Source organism: Canis lupus, chromosome 9, assembly GCF_003254725.2.
Source record: "Canis lupus dingo isolate Sandy chromosome 9, ASM325472v2, whole genome shotgun sequence".
Taxonomy (NCBI): domain Eukaryota; kingdom Metazoa; phylum Chordata; class Mammalia; order Carnivora; family Canidae; genus Canis; species Canis lupus.
Window position 1 is genome coordinate 55,393,492 of NC_064251.1, and position 20,265 is coordinate 55,413,756.

General features: G+C 56.6%; 1 protein-coding gene across 1 annotated transcript in view; it reads right to left on the reverse strand.

Annotated features, from left to right (window-relative positions):
• PRRX2 (paired related homeobox 2) overlaps window positions 1–15,974 on the reverse strand; it is a 53,152-nt gene extending 37,178 nt beyond the window's left edge. The window contains exons 1-2 of the mRNA XM_025475451.3: window positions 15,921–15,974; window positions 13,388–13,991 (exon numbers count right to left, since the gene is read on the reverse strand). Of these exons, the coding sequence (XP_025331236.2) occupies window positions 13,388–13,991; window positions 15,921–15,974 (658 nt within the window). The remainder of the gene's footprint in view (window positions 1–13,387; window positions 13,992–15,920) is intronic.
• Window positions 15,975–20,265: the final 4,291 nt, after the last annotated feature.

Genomic DNA, 20,265 nt, shown 5'->3' on the forward strand with positions numbered 1-20,265 from the left:
CAGGCTCCCAGCCCACCTGCCTGGGTCAAGCTGGAGCCTCTGCTCCAGCACCATGGCACCCCTTGCCCATCCCTTCCTAAGCAAACCTGGAGAGGCTGGGTGAGGCTTGAGTGAGGCTCTGGGCCAGCCAGGCTGGGGAACATGCCAAGGACAAGGACCTCAGACCTGGCACCCCCATGTTCTCAATACACAGTCTATCTTTCAGAGCCTCAGCCTCCGTGTCTGGAGAACAGGGCCAGAAGACTACCGACCTCCTAGAGGATCTGGGAGGAATGAATGAGATGAACCACGGAGGGTTTAGCACATACTAGCTGCACAATAAAAGGTTCTGACTTTTGGGATTTCAGTGATGATGATGCTGAAGGTGAACACACCCACACGTCAGCCAGCTCCACTGCCCTGACTCAGCCACAAGCATCCCACGTTCCCTCCATCCCTCTGGGGATGCACGATTTGTAGTCAGATGGCCTGGGGCAGCCTTCCTCGCCTAGTTTGCAGGTCTGCTAAGGAAGCTTCCATCTCAGGGTCATTGTGTCCCCTGTGGCACGAAGCCCTAGTGTTGGATCCATCTGGCAGATGGCAGGTTAGTGAGCCCCATGCTGGTAATAGGACCTGTCTCGTCTCTGGTTCTGAACAGCTCCTGGAGCCTCTCCTCCCCAACTTGGGATCTCGGATCTCAGGGCCACTGGACCCAGGGCAGCCAGCTGGGGCTTGTGATCAGCTCCTTTGGAGAAAGGGGCACCCTGGAGGCTCTGGGTAGCCAGGACTCCTGCTATTCCCAAGTTAGCCACTCATTTCCCACAAAACAGGGAATACTGGCTCACCGAGGCAGCTACCGGGAAGGCCTAGATGCTCTGCACACTCCAGACACCCACAGACAAGTAGAAAGTGCTCCCACAGCTCTTAATACAACAATGACAAGTCTTAGACCAGGCCTTGCTCACTGGATCACTCCCACGGTGCTCCTTCCTCCGCTCCTGGAACAGCCAATCTCTTTCTCACCTCTGAACCTCTGTATCTGCTCTTCCGGCCACCTGAAGCACCCTTCCCAACCTCTTCTTTTGGTCAACTCCACTCACCCTTTAGGTCCCATCTGAAATTCGGCTTCCTCCAGGAAGCCTTCCCTGAACTTCCAGACCACGTAGGGGGTCTGATTCTCTGTTCTCATAGCAGCCGGGGCGTCTCCTTCATGGCAGGGACCACACTTCCCTTGATCCCTACCGGGATCCCAGTATCCAGCCCACACCTGCCATGGAGTAGGTGCTCAGCAAATATTTGTGGCAGGAAGGAAGGAGGGAAGCATTTGTAGGATGCCTCCCTCATTCTTCCTCCCCTGAGAGAAATCAGGCCCTTGAAAAGGCCGCTGTCTCGAGAGCACTGCTCAGCCCAGACCTGAGTTCACCACAACAGCAACAGTTGCCTGAAACAATGACCTCGCTTTCAGCCACATTAGATCTTCGCCTTTCCTTTATTCCTTCCCGGTGAAACCAGAGCAGTCCTTCTTGTCTCCAACAATTTCCCGCTTCAAGCCCTGACACTCTCCCCGCCTGGGGTTGTCGTGGCAGGGCAGCTGGCTCTGCAGGAGAGGCTGGCCTTCCAATTAAAACACGATGTCTCTTGGAAACACGAGATTCCCAAAGGCTAGGGTCCCTCCCTGTTCCCCCACCCCCACCCCCCCCAGCCCCAGCCCAGCCCAGCCCCAGTCTCTCCATCACAGCACAGCCCAGGGTCCTCCTGCCTGACTGCTATGGGGCAGGCTCTGCACCAAGGTGTCCCTGGAAAAGCAGTGCCTTCCTCAGGGCACTGCAGAGGTTTCCAGGTAGGAGATGGGAAGAACAGTCCCTTCCTGGCAGGGCCTGGGCTGCTTCCAACAAGAGATGGCTGCAGCTCCTTGGCTACCTGGGGTCCCAGCATGGAGTGGCCAGCCTTGTCCCTAGACTCTGGGGATCACTGCATGTGTCCTCTGTGGCTTTGGGCAGTCACTTTGCCCTTCTGAGTCTCAGTTTCCTTTTCTGTGAGATGCCAAGCTGGAAGCCAGGCAGATGTGAAAGGCTGGACAGAACCACAGGCAGCATGCTCCAGTCCCTGGTGAGGGAGCAGGCTTCGCCTGTCCCCTGGGGTTTTCCCAGCACGATGTCTCAAAACACACGTGTGCCCTGAATGAATGGGCTAATTAATGAATCCCATCCAGTGTTCTTGGAACTCCAAAGCAAGGTGTCTCTTGGAAGGGGCCTGGGGAGGTATGGAGTTTAGAAGTCTCTCGGGGGAAGGCAAAAGGCCTGTTCTCTGTAGCTTTACCACAAGGGGAAACAGGGGACACAGTGCCAAGTTGTCTTTTCTCCCACTGTTGGGATGTTTTTCTGGACGGCCCTTCCCTGGTGTGGGAGGCAGCCTTTTCTCCTCTGGGTCTGGGGCCAGAGGATGGTGCTCAAGGTCCCGGAGAGGCAGCCAGGTCTCCCGGCCCCCATCTGGGAAGACGTGGCATCTAGAGGCCTCTCTGGCTTCCAAGCCCATGGGGCGAGTGGTGGGGCTGGGAGGGGATGTGGGGCCTCAGGGAGGGCAGGCTCAGCCTGTGCTCGGGGATGAGCTGGTCCTCCGCCATCAGCTGCAGGGAGGGGACTGCAGCAGGATGCCCAAGGTGCTGGGCATTGTGCCTTTCACTCTGCATCGCAGGGTCTCGAAAAGGAGGTAGACTTCTTGGGGCACCTGGGTGGCTCACTGGTTGAGCATCTGCCTTTGGCTCAGGTCATGATCCCGGGGTCCTGGTATAGAGTCCTGCATCAGGCTCCCTGAGGGGAGCCTGCTTCTCCCTCTGCCTGTGTCTCTGCCTTTTTTCCCGTGTCTCTCAAGAATAAATAAATAAAATCTTAATAAATAAATAAAACAAACAAGCAAACCTCGCTTCTCCACCCACCATGTAACTTGGGCAAGTTACTCAACTTCTCTTAGCCTCTGTTTCTCCAACTGTCATCATAACTGGAGATGCCCTTGCTAAGCATCACTCCAGCATCCACTTGCACTCTGCTTCAGCCTCTCCCCAAATCTGTAAAGCCACCCCGCACGGAGGCACGGTCTTCTCCTCACTCACTGGCCAACAAGGCGCTGAGAGAGAGGAAGAAACCTGCCTGGGCGACACGGCTGGTGTAGAGGACTGCAGTGCCCTGTCTCCATGCAAACAGACCCTCGGATGACTCCTTGTCATCAGCAAGAAGAGAATGGGATGGGAGGAGGGGGCCCCCAGCTTCCATTGGGTAGGGGGTGGCCAGGAGGCCCCGGAGGGCGGGGAGCGAGGGGCCGGGCTCTTCCCCGGGGCCCACACCCACCCTGGGAGGGGGCGGCCAGAACCCAGGCCCCCTGCCGCCCCGCTAGCTGGACCGGCCGCCTGTGGCCCCATCTTGAGAGCATTAGGGGCTGCTGTTAACAGATGTTTTCTGTTACGTGTTATTTGTTAGTCTAATGAAAGGAGGTGCACTGGCTTTCAAGACCTCGGGTTCTGCGGGGGTTTATACGGGAGGCGGCCCTCCCCGGGCGGTGGAGGAGAGGCCCGGGCCCTGCCAGGCACGCCCGGCGGCTCCCGCTTTGATTCGGCGGGTTGCAGCCATCCGCGTGGTAATTCCAGCTCTGGTTAAATGTCACTTTTAATAACGCCATCTCTGGTGTGGAAACGTCTGCGCCCACGGCAAGACGGGGGGATGGATGGGGAGGGGGAGCGGGTGGCGTACAGTACCTGGGGCCAGAGCAGGGGCTATCCCTGGGGCCCCCCCGCCAGAGAGCAGCAGGTGGGCAGGGGACCTTCACAGGGATGGAGTGGCGGGGAGCCCAGCTCAGCAGAGGCTTCTGACCCCCCACCCCGTGCCCCCCTGCTGACAGCTGGAGGGAGTCAGGATGCCTGAGAGGGAGACCGAAGCCTTCCCCTGTGGCCACATCCCCGCCCCCCTCCAACCCCGAGAGCCGCCTTGGGCTGGTGGTATTCAGTAGGTGCTCAAAGAATGCTGTGGATGGTCCACAGCAATGGCTTTCTCCTAGCCTGAGGTCAGGTCTCTGGGGACGCCCGGCAGCTCCCTGCCCTCCTGGACACTGGACCCTTTCAGGTGCTTCCTTGGCTTCCCACGGAGGCTCCACCTGGCCTCTCCACCCCCCACGAGTACCATCTTCCACTCAAGCCAAGGAAGGTGGTAGAGGAGCAGAGTTGGTAGAAAGGGCCTTTGAGAGTGCAGAGATGCTCACCCTGCAATGCCCAGAAAGGACCTGGTAAATGCAGATGCCCCAGCCCAGGCCCCATGGAGTGTCATTCCATGGGTTGCAGCAGAGCCTAAGAACATGCATCTCAAATAAATAAATAAATATTTAAATATTCAAATAAAATTAATTTAAAAAGAACATGCATTTCAACCAGCTGCCAGAGTGATTTGAATGTAGTGATTTCTGGGACCACCAGAAATTGTTGACAAACAGATGGTCCAAACCCCCTGAGACCAGCGAGAGGCCATGGCTGGGGCCCCACCTACTGCCTCCTGGGCAGCCATCTCACAGAGGTGACACACCTTCACCTGGTCAGGCTCCAGCAACCCAGGTGCTGGCTCAGCTCTGGGGTGGAAGAGGCCTCTGTGGAAGCCTCCAGGTCTCCCTGCCTTTTCACTGCCCCGCACCAAGGACCTTCCCTAGCGCCCACAGTATGCCCAGCGGCCCCTGTCCACCTCTTGGCCGCCAGGCCCGCGCTTCTCTAGAACTCCGTGCACCCACTGTCCCTCAAACCCGAAGGTCCCAGCAGCCCCTTCCTTTTTTTTTTTTTTTTTTTCCAGCAGCCCCTTCCATGACAGAAAAGCAGAATGGATCACAGGAGGGACCAAAAATAATGCAGAGCCTGCTTCATCTTTTAGGATGCAATAAAAGATATCACCGGCTGTAAAGTACCCCATGTGGACGGCACCTGTCATCGCAGTGGCCCCTCGGAGCCAGGCTGGGGCCAGGCAGCTTCCCAGATGTGGAAGGGACACAGAGCAAGGGGCACTGAGAGCATCAGAGTGGTTTAGTGACCTCGTGGTCAGGACATCTTGCGGTGCCCTGACTCCTGGGCTCTGGCCAGGGTGGGCCCTGCCCCCGCTGCCACCAGCAGGCCCACGTTCCCAGGGAGGTCATGGACTCTTCTGGGCAGCAGCCCCTGGGTGAGGAGCACCTTGCCACATGCCCCTGGCTCCACGTGCCCCTGCTTAGCCCCGGGAGCATCCTGACTGCTCAGCTTGGGAGCTGGACGCATAACTTTCCTCCCTGTCTAAACAGGAAGCTCCCAGGGTGCTCTCCTACTCACCACCTCACAAAAGGCACTTAACCCTTGGCCTGTAACCCTTAACCCTTATGGCTGCTCACTGCTCACTGGCCGCCTGCAGCCGCCCTACCCACTAAGAGCCTGGACTTGGTCATGTGGGCCAGACTGGAGCTCTCACAAGGAGGTGTGAGTGTGTGGGTTTGGGTTTGAGTGTGAGTGTGTGCAGGTGCATGTGAGTGTGTGTTGATGAAGGGGTGTGTGTATGCAAGTGACTAGGTTTGTATGTGAATGTGTGAGTGGGGTTCTGTGTGTGAGTGGAGTTGGGGGGGTGAAAGGGTTTGTGTGTGTGCATGTGTGCCAGTTTGTGTGTGGGTGAGTGAGTTGTGTGTACGTGAGAGGGCATGTGTGATTGGGATGTGTGAGTTGTGAGCAGGTTTGAATGTGAGTGTGATTGTGTGCGTGAGAGAATAGGTTTGTGTGACTGTGAGGTGAGCGTGTGCATGAGTGTGTGTGCATGAGGGTGCATCTCTGGTTGTGTGTCTGGGAAAACGAGTCTGCCATGTGGTTCCCAAATGCCAGCCCATGTAGGTCTTCACTGACTACCTCAAAATGAGAAAAATAGGGGCAATTTGTGACTTTTTAAAGCTAGATAAGGTCAGTTTTGGGGATCAGTCTTTCCCCTGAGATGCTGCAGGTTTTTCTCTTGGATAAAAGGACCGGAGGCAGCAGGACGGTGGTTGTTGTGAGTACATGGCTTTTCTGGGCAACTTCGTGCTAGTCCCTCTCAGCCCCTGGAAACCTCAAATCTTAAAGTCTAGGCAGGCGGCAGGACCTCAAGGCCTGACACATAGTTAGCACTCAGGAAAGGATAATGGAGTGAGTGAGTGAGCAAGGGGCCTGGGCTAGCCTGGGAAGTAGTGAGTGAGTGAGCAAGGGAGCTGGGTTAGCCTGGGAAGGAGTGAGTGAGTGAGTGAGTGAGCAAGGGGGCTGGGCCAGCCTGGGAAGGAGTGAGTGAGTGAGTGAGTGAGTGAGTGAGTGAGCAAGGGGGCTGGGCCAGCCTGGGAAGGAGTGAGTGAGTGAGTGAGTGAGTGAGGGAGTGAGCAAGCAAGGGGGCTGGGCCAGCCTGGGAAGGAGTAAGTGAGTGAGCAAGGGGGCTGGGCTAGCCTGGGAAGGATTGAGTGAGTGAGTAAGTGAGTGAGCAAGGGGGCTGGGCTAGCCTGGGAAGGGAGCCATCCTATAGATGTTCCTCAGGGTCAGGGACCTTCCACTGCTCTCCTGGGTCCAGGAGACTGGAGACGGGCCTGCGTAAGTGAGGCAGGTCATTCTAGATGTTTGTGGGCAGGAGGGGTAGAGGACCCCCCACTTACTTCCCACCTTCCCAAACCCAAGCTGGGCAGTCCCCAACACTGCCAGGCCTGACCATCTCCCACAGGCCTGTGACCCAAGGGACCCCTCCACTGAGTGCAGCCCACACCTGCCCAGGGGTGGGGGGCATCCCCGGCCAGACCACCCAGCATCCCAGGGGCTCTAGGGATGGCTTCCAGTAGTGGCAGAGAACAGGGGCCGGAGCAGGACAGACCGGGGCTGGAACCCTACATTCACAGGAAGATGTGACCTTGGCAAGTGGTTTGTTTCCCCACCCGCATAAAACGGGGATGATAAAAGGACCCACTTCCACGGTGGGATGACAACAGGGGTGAGGCAAGTGGCGCCCTGAGAGGCGCACAGTGAGCACTTGGCGAACATGCCTGTGAGGGCCGCTGGCCACTCTCACGTCACTGGCACGTCCCTCTCAACTCCCACAGCCTCCAACCCCACCACAGCTCCTGGCCAGGTCCCAACGCTGACGTGCCATTTGTAGGATGTGTTCAGGGGACCCACCGGCTCCCCCTTAAGTCACCCCCAAGACTCACTTCCACCTAGGGCCAGGCACTGTTTTGCCTCGTCCATTTGACCTCACATTCCTGCTCAGGACAAGCCACCACAACCCCTCCTTCTTGTCTTTACCTATTTAGAAACCCTGAACATGGCACAACTGACCCAATGGCCCCACTGTGTGCAGCCCTCAAGACCTATCCCCTCCTGCCTCTTTGCCCTCTTTAGTTCCCCAAACAAATCCCACGCCTCCCTTCCTAGCGGGGAGACCTTGGGCAGGTTGCTTTGCCTCTCTGGGCCTCCAAAAAATAGGGATGGCAAATCACTAGCCCCGCCTGATGCACAGGGTTGCTGTGAACATCTCAATGAACTATAACGGAGCCCCTTTACTGAGCACCTGCTGCGTGCCATCTCCCAGGCGAGGGCTCAGCTCGCTTATAACAGAGACATCGCTGTCCGTGGTCCCATCTCATGGATACCAACGCTAAGCCTCGGGATGCTTTCTGGGCCTCGCGTGCACCGTGCAAACCGGCATTATTGCTACGGCTCCAAAGCTACTTTTCCAGAGTCTTCTGGGAGGGAACACCTCCAGCCCTGTTGAACTTCTGCCCATGGGGCAGGGCCCTCGTGGGGCACTAGCTGGTCCAAGGTTCCTGTGCCACACCCTCAAGCTCCACGCAGATGATCTACTAGAGGCATGAGACCACCCTGGAGCTGAGAACAATGCACCAAAGCAAGAACCCACCCTGCTGACAAAAAGCCAGAGAAGCAGCCCTCCCACCAGCCACCCTGGTAGGCCCAGCAGCTCTCAAACTGAATTTCCCTGGGCTCTCAGCTCCTGGGCCTGGCTCCTCAGCCTCTCACTCAACCTCCTCCTCTCTTCCTGCGCAGGGCACGTGCCAAGGGCTGCCCTCTCTAGGCCCTGCCAGGACCCAGACCCCGGGGACTCCACGTTCCCAGGGGGCATTCTCCCAGCCTGGATCAAATCACAATGAAGGACAGGAGGGGGCCTCTCTGAACATCTGTGTCCTGCCTCTCATTGTTCAGGTGGCAACTGAGCCCAGAGAAGGGATGTGACATGCTCAAGGTCACACACGGAGGGGGCAGCAAGAGCCAGGGCCCACAGCAGATGGCTCTGCCCCCCAGCCCCCCAGAAATGGAGGCAGGGAAAGCAAGGGGAAGAGGGAAGAAAGGCTCGCTCTGGGCTCGCTCTGAAGAGGCACGGCTCTGGCGAAACCCTTCTGTCTGCCCTGCACCAGCCCAGCTCCTGTCCGGGTCACTGGCTTCCGCCCCACGGGCTGCGCTGCCACCTATCACAGCAAGCTGGGGAGGGAGGCGGCTGAGTCCTGAGGTCAGCTGCGGAGAACAGTGCGACAGGTCCTCAAAAAAACTAAACATAGAATTACTGCATGACCCAGCAGTTCCACTTCTGGGTATAAACCCCAGGGAAGAGAAAGCAGGGGTTTGAAGAGGTATTTGCACGCCCACATTCACAGCAGCATTAGTCACAACTGCCAGAAGGTGGAAACACCCAAATGTCCATTGGCAGATGAATTACAGTCGAAACTTGGCACACATGCGTATGCACACATGCACACACACACGCACACATGCTCCCTGGAATATTACTCAGCCTTCAAAAGGAAGGAGCTTCTCACACCTGCTGCCACGTGGAGGAACCTGGAAGATGTCACGCCGAGTGAAATCAGCCAGACACCAAAGGACAAATGTTGTGAGCTTCCCCTTACACGAGGTCCCTAGAGTCGTTGGCTTCATAAGGACAGAGAGGAGAGCGCTGGGTGCTGCGTGGAGGGAGGGGGATGCAGAGTCAGGGCTTCACGGGTACAGAACTCTACTCTGGCAAGATGAAAAAGTCCTGGAGACAGACGGTACTGAGGGTTGCACAATAGCGTGAAGGTGCTTTGTGCCCCTGAACGATGCACTTAAAAATGGTGAAAGTGGGAAATCTTCCATTGGGCATATTTTAGAATAAACATTTTAGAACCTGAAGGCAAGTCTGCCGATCCTAGAACTCAATGGTCCCTTCGAGTCCTCTACTCAGACACTGGGCCCTTCTCGCCCATCACTGGCAAGGGGAAGGGGCAGGTCCACACCTCAAACCAGGTTCACCCTCGGCTTCCTGTCCCTGCATTAGCAGATGTGTCTGGAGGAGCAGCTCCGAGAAGGGTTCCCCAGCCTCCCCTGCCCAGGGGCTCCAGCCTGTGCCTCAGCTTCCGAGCACCAGGCTGCCCTGACCCTCTGGGAAGTGTATCGCTTGGTCCTGAGGTCTCTGAAACAGGTACCAGCCCTGCAAAGGCTAGGGGGTGGGGTGCTCCCAGGCCGGGGGGCCTCTCCTGCCTGGCTCCAGGGGCTTTGTTTATTTTCCCAGTGTGTCCGCATCCCTGTTTCCGCCCTGCCCACAGGAGGGAATGCTTTAAAGAAAATCTCAGTTATTAATGTGGTTTCTTTTGTTGTAAGTCACTGCAAAGGCAGCAAACGAGGGTTTATTTTCCTAACGTGCTTGGCATAGCTCAGCGCCCGGCGCAGACTTCAGCGTTTGATTTGGGAGGAACGTGAGACCCCGGTTTGCTCTGAGTCACCAGCGGAGCCACAGCCTCCAGGCCAGTTCCGGGGGCGCCTGCTCTGGGAAAATCATTGGCAAGAATGGGCTACATCTACTGGTGGCTTTGTGAAAATAAAAGAGAAAAAAATATTTTAAAAAACATTTTTTGAGCCTTGCTATCCTGGCATATTTGAAAATGTATCAGTTTTCTAACTCATGAGTTTCCCCATTAGCCCCTAATTTTTAATAAGGGTCCCTTCTCATCTCTCTTTGGTGTCCATTACTTTCTTTGGACCCAGGAACAGCTCCAGAAGCCACAGGAAAACCCACTTCTGAGCATGTCCAAATCTTCAGCGAGGCGCCAGCACACCTGGCAGGCCCAGGACTAGGGGACAAGGTCACAGCCCAGGACCTGTGCCTGCTGGCTTGGGGTCCAGAGTCCCGGCACTCTGAGGTTTAGTTGCCCCATTAGGGAAGGGGTCCAGTGACACAGGCTGGGCCCACCGAGAGGTTCCTTCTCTCCCACTTTGGAGACTTCAAGACTCGGGAATCCACACTGAGTGGCAGTGGGAGTGGGTACCTGGCAGAGACAGAAGGATATGGAAAGAGAGCAGGGCAGCTGGCCTCTGCCGTCTCTCTGCAGGCCCAGACCCAGACAGTGGGGCCGACGGATTCTCGAAGGCCAGGGCGGCCACACAGTGCCCCCGCCTCTGCCGCCCCGCCTGCCTCTCCAGGGGAACTCTGCCTGGCAGCGGGCACCCCTGGAACGCGCCCAGTTGGCCTTGGGGAGATGCTTGACTCTATATAAAACATTTGGATTTCATGGACTAGTGATTTGCTTTCAATCTAAGGAATGAGTATAGGGTTACCTCCTTTTAATTTTGCCAAGTAAGGACATTAAAATAAAACAATCTCTAGTTATGATCCCTGGTTCATAAAAGGAAGGGCGTTTTAACACCAAAAGCCAGGAAGAAGGATATAATCCCAAACACACAGAATCCTTTAAACTGAAACATGCAGCTTCCCCAAGAACTCTCCATATTGTCCCGTCTGCTTCACTTTTCAGAAGCCTTGGAGAAAATCCCCCCGTGGGCCAGAAGCATTGAGCTGGATGGACTGCACATCTCCAGGTGGCGCTGGGCGGGGGTTCCAAGGTAGGAGGCAGCCCTAGGTGCCCTGGGTGAGCTTGGCCCAACTCTGCCTGCAGCCCCTCTGTCTCTCCCAGATGAGGGGAAGGAGATGCCCACCTCTGGGGCGGATCAATGCTGCTCTCATCCAGTCCCACCTGACCCCACACCCAAGGCCTTCTCAGTTCTCAGTTGCCTGCGTGCCCTGGGGGGGATGCGGAAACCTCACCTCAGGAAAGCCCCACCAGGGCTCCTGTTGAGGGTGGCTGGGCCCCAGGGGGCTGCTGGGGAGGCCCACTACCCACAGAGCTGCTTGGGGGCTGCCAGTGGCCCGGTCCAGGCGCTGTGTCCCCAGTTGACACAAGCTGTTTTGGAACTCCCCAGAAAAACCCTGAATTTGGAAACCTTCTACGCTGTGTCCAAGAGAAGCAATGCCTTCCACTGTCTTTCCCCACGGCTGGGGGCCAGGGTGGAAAAAGGCACCCAGCCCCTGGCCAGGACTGAGTACAGAAAGCCTGTGCCTCCTTCCCTCCTCCCCCCATCACTCCTGCATGCCTCTCTTCTCTCCTCTCCTTCCTTTTCTCCCCCGGTTCTTTGCTTCACCTTCAGTTTGCTCCTCCTTCGCTCCCTACTCCCAAGGGGGCCCCCCAATTGTCAGGGAAAAACCAGAGACCTCTCCTCTACCCTTAGGGGAAGCTGGCTCAGAGCCAGCCCCTCCTCTCAGGAAGAAACTCAGGCTGAGAGAGCACCTCTCCTCCTGCACCAGGAGGCACGCCACCTGACCCCCATCCACTCTTCCACTTCCACTTTTCCATCAGGGAACTCCAACTCCCAGGACTGGGTCTGCCCACTTCGTGCTCACCCTGGAGGGTGCAGAGAGATCCCAGTCCGCTGTGGCTGCTGGGCAGTGGGCACCACTGGGAGGGGGCCAGGCAGCACTGGATGCAGCTGGCACCAGCTGGGTGCTCTCTGGGGTGCAGCTGTGTGTCAGACATGCCTCACGTATGCACGTGCTCCTGGACAAGGTTTCAAATGAGGCTGAAGTTACCTCAGTTTTCCCCTGCATCTCCTCTCATCTGCAAAGCAGGGCATGCAGCCAGCTGGGGCTTTCAGCTGAGACCTGGCGGCTGGTGCTGGAAGTGGGGGTCCCCGGGAGCAGGTGGGAAGGCCACTAGAGTCAACTGGGTGACTTTTTTAGGGGCCCAGAGCCTCTGGTGGCAGGCCAGCCTACTCTCCAGAGCTAAGGCCGGAGCTGTGGTCTCAGCTACCCCACCTCCTCTGCAGGCTGTAGGGGAGCTGTGGGGACTCAGGGCTCTCCTCTGCCCCCATGAAACTGTCTAGGGAAGGGAACCTCCGCCTTATCTTTATCTTCTCCTGCTCTAGCTTCCCCTCCCCCTCCTCACCAAGGGCTCTGGCCCCTGTGATCCAGTGTGACTTTCTGGAAAAAAAAAAAAAAAAAAAAAAAAGCCACTTGGGTGGGTTGTTTGTTTTTAAAGCCCTTTCCTTTCCTGATGACCTTTCACCTCGGCAGAGGAGAGAGGCCTAGCTGACTCCTTGAGGTTGGGCCATTCCACCTAGGAAGCTGCTAGGGGGGCAACCTGGGTCGGGGGGGGGGGGGGGGGGGGCAGGCATCGCCACTCTAGCCGAGGAACCCATCGTAAGACCTAGCAGTCGCTGGAGTGGGATCGGAGGAGCCGGGCCGAGCTCGAAACCCAGCTGCGTGCCTCGGCTGCTCTGCCCCTCGGAAGCCTCGGTTTCCCCAGCGGCGACGCGGCAGTCATCACACCCACCTCCCCGGCGGCGGCGGCGACTCGGCAGCGCCGCGAGGGCCGCCCGGACCCGCACAAAGGCAGCACGCCTCCCCCGTTCCCACGACTGGCCGCGGTGTCCCGGCCGGGCCCCTCCCCGCGTCGGGGGCCCACCCCGAGGGTCACAGACAGACGACCTCCAGCGTCCGTCCGCCGCCGCGGGGCCAGCCCGGCAGCCGCACCCCCGCGGGCCCCGCGCCAGCGCCCCGGCCCCCGCCCCACCCCGGGACCCCGGGACCCCCCGGCCCCCGCCCCACCCCGGACCCCGGGACCCCGGGACCCCCCGGCCCCCGCCCCACCCCGGGACCCCGGGACCCCGGGACCCCCCGGCCCCCGCCCCACCCCGGGACCCCGGGACCCTAGGACCCCCCGGCCCCCGCCCCATCCCGGACCCCGGGACCCCCCGGCCCCCGCCCCACCCCGGACCCCGGGACCCCGGGACCCCCCGGCCCCCGCCCCATCCCGGACCCCGGGACCCTAGGACCCCCCGGCCCCCGCCCCATCCCGGACCCCGGGACCCCCCGGCCCCCGCCCCACCCCGGGACCCCGGGACCCTAGGACCCCCCGGCCCCCGCCCCACCCCGGACCCCGGGACCCCCCGCCCCCGCCCCACCCCGGGACCCCGGGACCCCCCGGCCCCCGCCCCACCCCGGACCCCGGGACCCCGGGACCCCCGGCCCCCGCCCGCCGCGGGCCCCGCGCCTCGGTTCCCACGCCGCCGGCCCCGGCCCCCCGCGCCCGCACTCACCGTCCTGCGGCGCCGCCTCGCTGCCGCTGCTGCCCCCGGACGGCTCCCGCGCCGCGCCCTCCCGCGCCTCGGCCCTGGCCGCGGGGCGCGCCGCCAGCCGCCCGGCCGCCGCCACCTCCTCCAGGTCCAGGAGGTGGCTCACCGTGAAGTTCTTGCGCGCCTGGGCGCAGTCGCCGGGCCCCAGCGCGGGCGGTGGCGGCGGCGGCCCCGGGCCCAGCGGCGGCTTGTCCAGGGCGAAGGCGGCGGCGGCGGCGGCGGCGGCCGCGCTGTCCATGCCCGCGAGGGCCGCGGGGTCGCGGGCGCGGGTGGCAGGCGCGGGTGGGAGCGAGCGCGCCCCGGCCGCCCCGCGCTCGGCCCCGCTCCCGCCGCCTCCTCGCCCCGGCCGCCGCGCGGCCCGCCCGGCGCTGACGTCGGGGAAGCAAACTTTCTCCCTCCTCCGCCGCGTCGCCCGCCCCGAGTTGCTAGAGCGCGAGCTCCTCGGGCCACACGCCCCCTCTTGAAGCCGACCTCGCCCGGCCTCTCCGCCTCCCTGCGCCGCGCCTCGCCCGCCCCCACCCTGCGGCCGCCGGGAGGGAGGGGGTCCTGCGCCGAGTCCGGCGGGAGGCTGGGGGCGGGGAGAGCGGGAAGGAGGGGGTCCTCCCTGCGCCCTCCCCACCCACATCGCGAGGAGGGGAAAGCTCGGGGTTCGGGGGTTTGCGGAGTCCCCCAACAAGTGTCGGGGGAGGCGGCAGTGGAAGGAGCGGCCGCACCCCCCCTCGCCCCCCGCCCCCCCCAGCGCCCCTTCCGTTCACAAATTTCTCCTCGAGGGTGAAGGGGGGCGACTCAGAGACGCTTGCCGGGGAAGAGCCCAACTCCCAGCCAGCTCCACCCTCGGGCCCCCGTGCACCCCAACTCCTTCCTAAGCTGCCGGAAAGAAGCCGAGGTGCACTTCCTTCGCTCCACCTGGACCCCACTCCGGAAAGCAGCACATTCTCAAACTTCTGGGGGGTAGGCATTCCCCGCCCCCAGTACACCCCTGGTACCCCACCTCCGGGATACTCCAGGCCCTCCCCAAGGAAGACCAAGCCCTCAGGAAAGAGTTTCCCTCCAGAGTTCCCAGTTTACACACAGAGGATAGACAGCCAGACGACAGCCAGACTGACAGATGGGTGACAAGGTAAGAGGGAGAGGCAGGCTTGGGTCTCTGCTCTTGTTTTTGTTTTTCAAGGAAAAGATGCCTCCGGTGGCAGAGCTGAGACTGAAAGCCCTCAGGAGCCACAGCTCTTTCCCCAGGCTACTGTGGGGGGCCCTGGCCCTGTCCTCCTGCCATCCCCACACCACCAAGATGTCCCAGCCACAAAAACAAGCCCATCAGGAACAGGCCTGAGAAGCTGCAGACCAGCACACTGCATCCTGCGTGAATCATTTTCACCCCAGAGACAATGGGCAAACCCCTAAAATGAGGCTGAGTGTCCCCCAAGTGATGTTAACCAGGGCAAGTCCTGGAGGTACGCACATGGGGAGATTGAGGGTTTGGAGATAACGGGGTTTTTCTTCTTTGGAGCGCTGCCCCCAGGTGTGCCCAGTGAGAAAAGCTGGCGGAAGAGGTGGCAGGACACATGGCGTGTGTGGCTCAACAACTTCCTGACAGTGGAGCAGAGTGGGGCTGTGAGTGGGCTCTGGGAACTCTCCGGGAGGGCCTCCCCACCCTGCCCGTGGCCTAGAATACAGGGAGGGCACTGTCAATATGGGCCTGTGGAGCTGGGAAGGGCCTGAGGGACTGTATATATCCTGTTCCCTTGGATGGGGAAACCGAGGCAACAAAATCAGAGGCTCCTCCCAGAGCTGTGAGAACCATGAAAATTGTTCGGTCCAAGCCCTTCCATTGAACAGATGGATAAACTGAGGCCCAGGCCTGAGAATTAGAGTGGTTGGGTCTCCATCACAGTGGCTTCCTCCATCAACTCGGTCATTCATTCATCCTACATGCAGAGAAAGACAAAGAGGTAATGTCCTGGGATGCCTGGGTGGCTCAGCAGTTGAGCCTCTGCCTTTGGTTCAGGGCATGATCCCAGAGTCCCAGGATCCAGTCCCACATCTGGCTCCCTGCATGGAACCTGCTTCTCCCTCTGCCTGTCTCTCTCTCTCTCTCTCTCTGTGTGTGTGTGTGTGTGTGTGTGTCTCATGAATAAATAAATAAAATCTTTAAAAAAAAAAAAAAGTAATGTCCTGTATCTGTGTACGATGATGGTGCTCAGGCCCCAGGCTTCTGGATTCAAATCTAGATCTTGCACTTCCTAGGCATGGATCTTAGAAGTGTCCTTAGACTGTTTCTTTCGGTTAGCTCATCTGTAAAACGGGCTGTTAGAAGGATTCAGTAAGTTGATATACATACATACATATATAGTGGGGCACCTGGCATATAATGAGCACTCAGTGTCAACAATTATTATTTTTAAAACATTTATTCCAAGAAGCAGTGCTGGGCAGTGATAGCAAATTCAGACTCTGGAGCTGAGGGGATAGGGCTTTGAATCTCTTCCCTGCCACTTACTAGCTGTGTGGCCTTGGAGAGGTCACTCACTAGTTCTCTCTGAGGCTGATCCATCATCCGTAATAGGGATAATAAAGGGACCAACCCAAATGAATTTTCGCGAATTTGACATTATTATTATTATTGTTGTTGTTGCTGTTGAGTTGTTACCACCCTTGCCAATCCTGGAGCTGGGGGCCAGGGTGGTACGGGGAGGGCAGAGTGGGGCAAGAGCTCCAGGCCTGTTGGAGCCTGGAAATGCACCCAAGGAAAGGCCAGGTAACCCCAAGAAGACAGAACTCATTACCCCAAAGAGATACAGCTAGAAAAGAAATAATAATTTCTGTGATGATTTAGATCCATGCTATTATGTTAACCCAGAGCAGGGAATTAAGGGTAAAAGGGACCCTATTTGGGAACCTCAGTTCAAATAGGACTTCCCGAACCAGGCCCTGCTCCAGGCAGTGGAGATGAGGACAAACAGAAGGGGCCAGAGATGGTCCCTGCTCGCCAGAGAAGATTCCATGGAGAAAGAGCTGATCCTTAATTGGTGGCTCCATTGGAGGTTAGATCCTAGGTCTGACCATGAATGGAAGTGCATATTTGCCTGAGTCTCAAAAGCTCACATACTTAAAAAAGAGAAAAGAAAAGAAAAGAAAAGAAAAGTTAATTTTCTTATCACCGAAATAAGATGTTTAATGTGGAGATTTTAGAAAACATAAGTAAAATTAAGAAAATAAAAAATCAGGGTGGCCCGGGTGGCTCAGCAGTTTAGCGCTGCCTTCAGCGCAGGGCATGATCCTGGAGACCCGGGATCGAGTCCCACGTCGGGCTCCCTGCGTGGAGCCTGCTTCTCCCTTTGCCTGTGTCTCTGCCTCTCTCTCTCTCTCTCTCTGTGTCTCTCATGAATAAATAAAATCTTAAAAATAAATAAATAAAATAAAAATCACATATATCCCACTCCCAGAGCTCTCTGACACATAACAGGTATTTAATACATTTTTTGAAAGTTAGTTTAATGAAAGAGATTGAGGATAGTCACTATATTTATTCAATAGTAAGGCCAAGGAAAGCAATAAGACAAGGAAAAGGAATGAGCTAAAAATAATTTTACAATATATCTTTCTAGCTTATATGTACCTTCTAGGCAGACAAAGATATGCATATTTTAAAAGTCAAGCTACAATTGGGGCACTTCAGTGGTTCTGTCAGTTAAGTGTCTGCCTTCAGCTCAGGTTGTGATCCCAGGGTCCTGGGATGGAGCCCCAAGCTCGAGCGGTAAGCTCCCTGCTTCTCCCTTTCCTCCCTGCTTATGCTCTCTCACTATCTCTATCTCTCTCACTATCTCTCTCTCTCTCTCAAATAAATAAATAAAATATTTTCTAAAAGTCAAGCTAACAGGATGCCTGGGTGGCTCAGCAGTTGAGCGTCTGCCTTTGGCTCAGGGCGTGATCCTGGTCCCCGGATGAGTCCCATGTCAGGCTCCCCACATGGAGCCTGCTTCTCTCTCTGCCTGGGTCTCTGCCTCTCTCTGTGTCTCTCATGAATAAATACATAAAATCTTAAAAAAAAAAAAAAAGTCAACTTTTTATGATTTGCTCACTGTGTCTTGTCCACCACTATTTTTTAATACTTTATTATTTTATTTTTTTAAAGATTTTATTTATTTATTCGTGAGCATGCACAGAGAGCAGAGAGAGAAGCAGAGACACAGGCAGAGGGAGAAGCAGACTCCATGCAGGGAGCCCGATGTGGGACTCGATCCCGGGACTCCAGGATCATGCCCTGGGCCAAAGGCAGGTGCTAAACCACTAAGCCACCCAGGGATCCCCCTCCACCACTATTTTTAATGAAAGCCCGGTGATACATCATTCTCTTTTTTTTTTTTTTTTTTTAATTTCTATTTATTTATGATAGTCACACACAGATATAGAGAGAGAGGCAGAGACACAGGCAGAGGGAGAAGCAGGCTCCATGCACCGGGAGCCCGACGTGGGATTCGATCCCGGGTCTCCAGGATCGCGCCCTGGGCCAAAGGCAGGCGCCAAACCGCTGCGCCACCCAGGGATCCCAATACATCATTCTCTACTGCTGTACATCCATACTTCTTTTCTTGATGATAAATACCTAGGATATCTGGATGTGGTCGGCAAATAATAGCCTCCCCAAAGATGTCCATCCACATCATAATCCCCGGAATTTGTGGATTTGGTAAAGCTGAATTAAGGTAGCAGATGGAATTAAGCTTGCCTGTCAGGTGACCTTAACACAGGAGATGCTTTTAGATCACGGCATCATCACACAGGTCCTTTAAAGTGGGAGAGGGAGGATAGGAGAGCCAGTGTCAGAGTCACACCGTGTGAGGAAAAACTCAACTGGCCGGTACTGGCTTTGAAGGAGGAAGGTAGAAACCAAAAGAGGTAGGTAGCCTCTAGAAGCTGGGAAAGGCAAGGAAACAGATTCTTCCCCAGAGCCTGCGGCCAGTGTGCCCTGCCCAGCCCTGCCTTGATGTTAGCCCGGGACTATCTGATCTCTAGATCGGAAAGTTGGTTTCAGCAGCAAATAGAAAACTCACAAGCTGAGTCAAAGATTCTGCAAAAGATTTAAGACTTTTGATCACATTGCCATGTAGCCTCCAGAAAGGTTGTATCAATTTCTACTCCTGGGTAGTGTCTCTGCATCCCGGTTTGCTTGAGCTATTTTGTTTGCTTGCTTATGGCAACAATGTCTTTCTGGTTTTATTTAACACAAATAGGGGCACCTGGGTGGCTCAGTCTGATTTGAGCATCTGCCTTCGGCTCAGGGCATGATCCCGGGGTCCTGGGATCGAGCCCCACACTGGGCTCCTTGCTCAGCCGGGAGTCTGCTTCTCCCTCTGCCTCTGCCTGCTGCTCCTCCTGTTTGTGCTCTCTCTCTCTCTCTCTCTCTCTCTGTCAAACAAATCAAATAAAACATGCACATGAGTTACCTACTCATGTTCTTCCCCAGGCAGCCTGGTGTTGACGACCCCCTGTACAATAAGATCCGTTGCTCACCAGCATTGTTACTTCAAGCTCCTTGATGTTGTGAGCCAGAAATTTCTGGAAGCCACTGGGTGGCAGTCACTCTTCTAACCACTGTTTGGCATCAAGAGCCAGCTCCTGAATCTCCTCTGCATCCTGTGGTCAATGCCAGTCACGGGCAGCGTGATGCGGCGGAGTACGTGGCTGTCCCTCTCTATCGGCAGCGCTGAGCTGGAATGGTAATAATAATTTATTTTAAAATTTGAAAGGCATTTCCTGTTTCAACCTGCATATATTGAATTATCGCGGAAGGTAAATATATTTTTTGGTATTTAATGACCTTTTGCATTTATTTGCAAGATGTTGGTTTAATGGTCACTACCCATTTTCCTCCTGCAGTGCTATTTCTTCAGGAGTTACACTGATGTCATTCTTTGGTCACAACAGCCTCTGCAGGACACTTGGCTGTCAATCACTCAAGTACTGGGCCCATTTCACAGACGGGTAAGCCAAGACCAAGGATGACACAGAAACTTGAGGCTCTTCTGGGTCACCTGATCAGCCCCGGTGGCCACGTACCCAGGAGCCTCTTTCAAAGGAGATGATTTAGGAGGGACGGCACACAGTGGTACACAAGCTAAACTGTGTTCACCCTCGCGCGTCTAGGGAATCGTAAACACTGCAGGCTGATGTGACTCAGACGTGACCAGGCATGACCATGACAGATCACAGGGTTCTGTAAATATTGTGTCAGGCTGCAGTCACAGCAGGGCTCCCCGCTCATCCCGGATGCCGGTCCACCCTGTGGGAAGTGGAGTCGAGCCCAACGGGGCAGGACATCTGGCCCTCTCCCTCCGCTCACTGCCCCAGACTTTTCCCAAGTCTCGGTTTCCTCCCTGGGGATCTCCTGGCCTGGATGTCCCGCTGAGTGGCTGGTTCTTACCTCTTGGCAAGGGTTGAAATATTCTAGCTTCGAAAAATGTTTCTGCCTCACCTGCAAATCCAGAGATAGAGATGCGCTCAGTGATCCCAGGGGCTTGCAGTCCACGAGTGTTACTGTGAGCCAGGCGATGCGCCCACCATGCTGTCTTGCAGCATCCTCACAACTACCGTGCCGGGAGGGGAAACTGAGCCTCAGAAAGCATACGCTCCGTGTCCCACTAAGTCTGTGAGGCCCCGAACCATCATGCCAAATTGTTCTGTGAGAATTTAGGACTAGGAAGTTCCGTGTTCCTCTGGAAGAATTATGATCGCTACTTTAAAAAGAAAACAACTAAATAACAACAATAAAAAAAAAAAAAAAACCAAACTAAGGAGACCTGGTCAATTGTGGCATTTCCCTTTTTGCCTTGCTAACCAGGAAG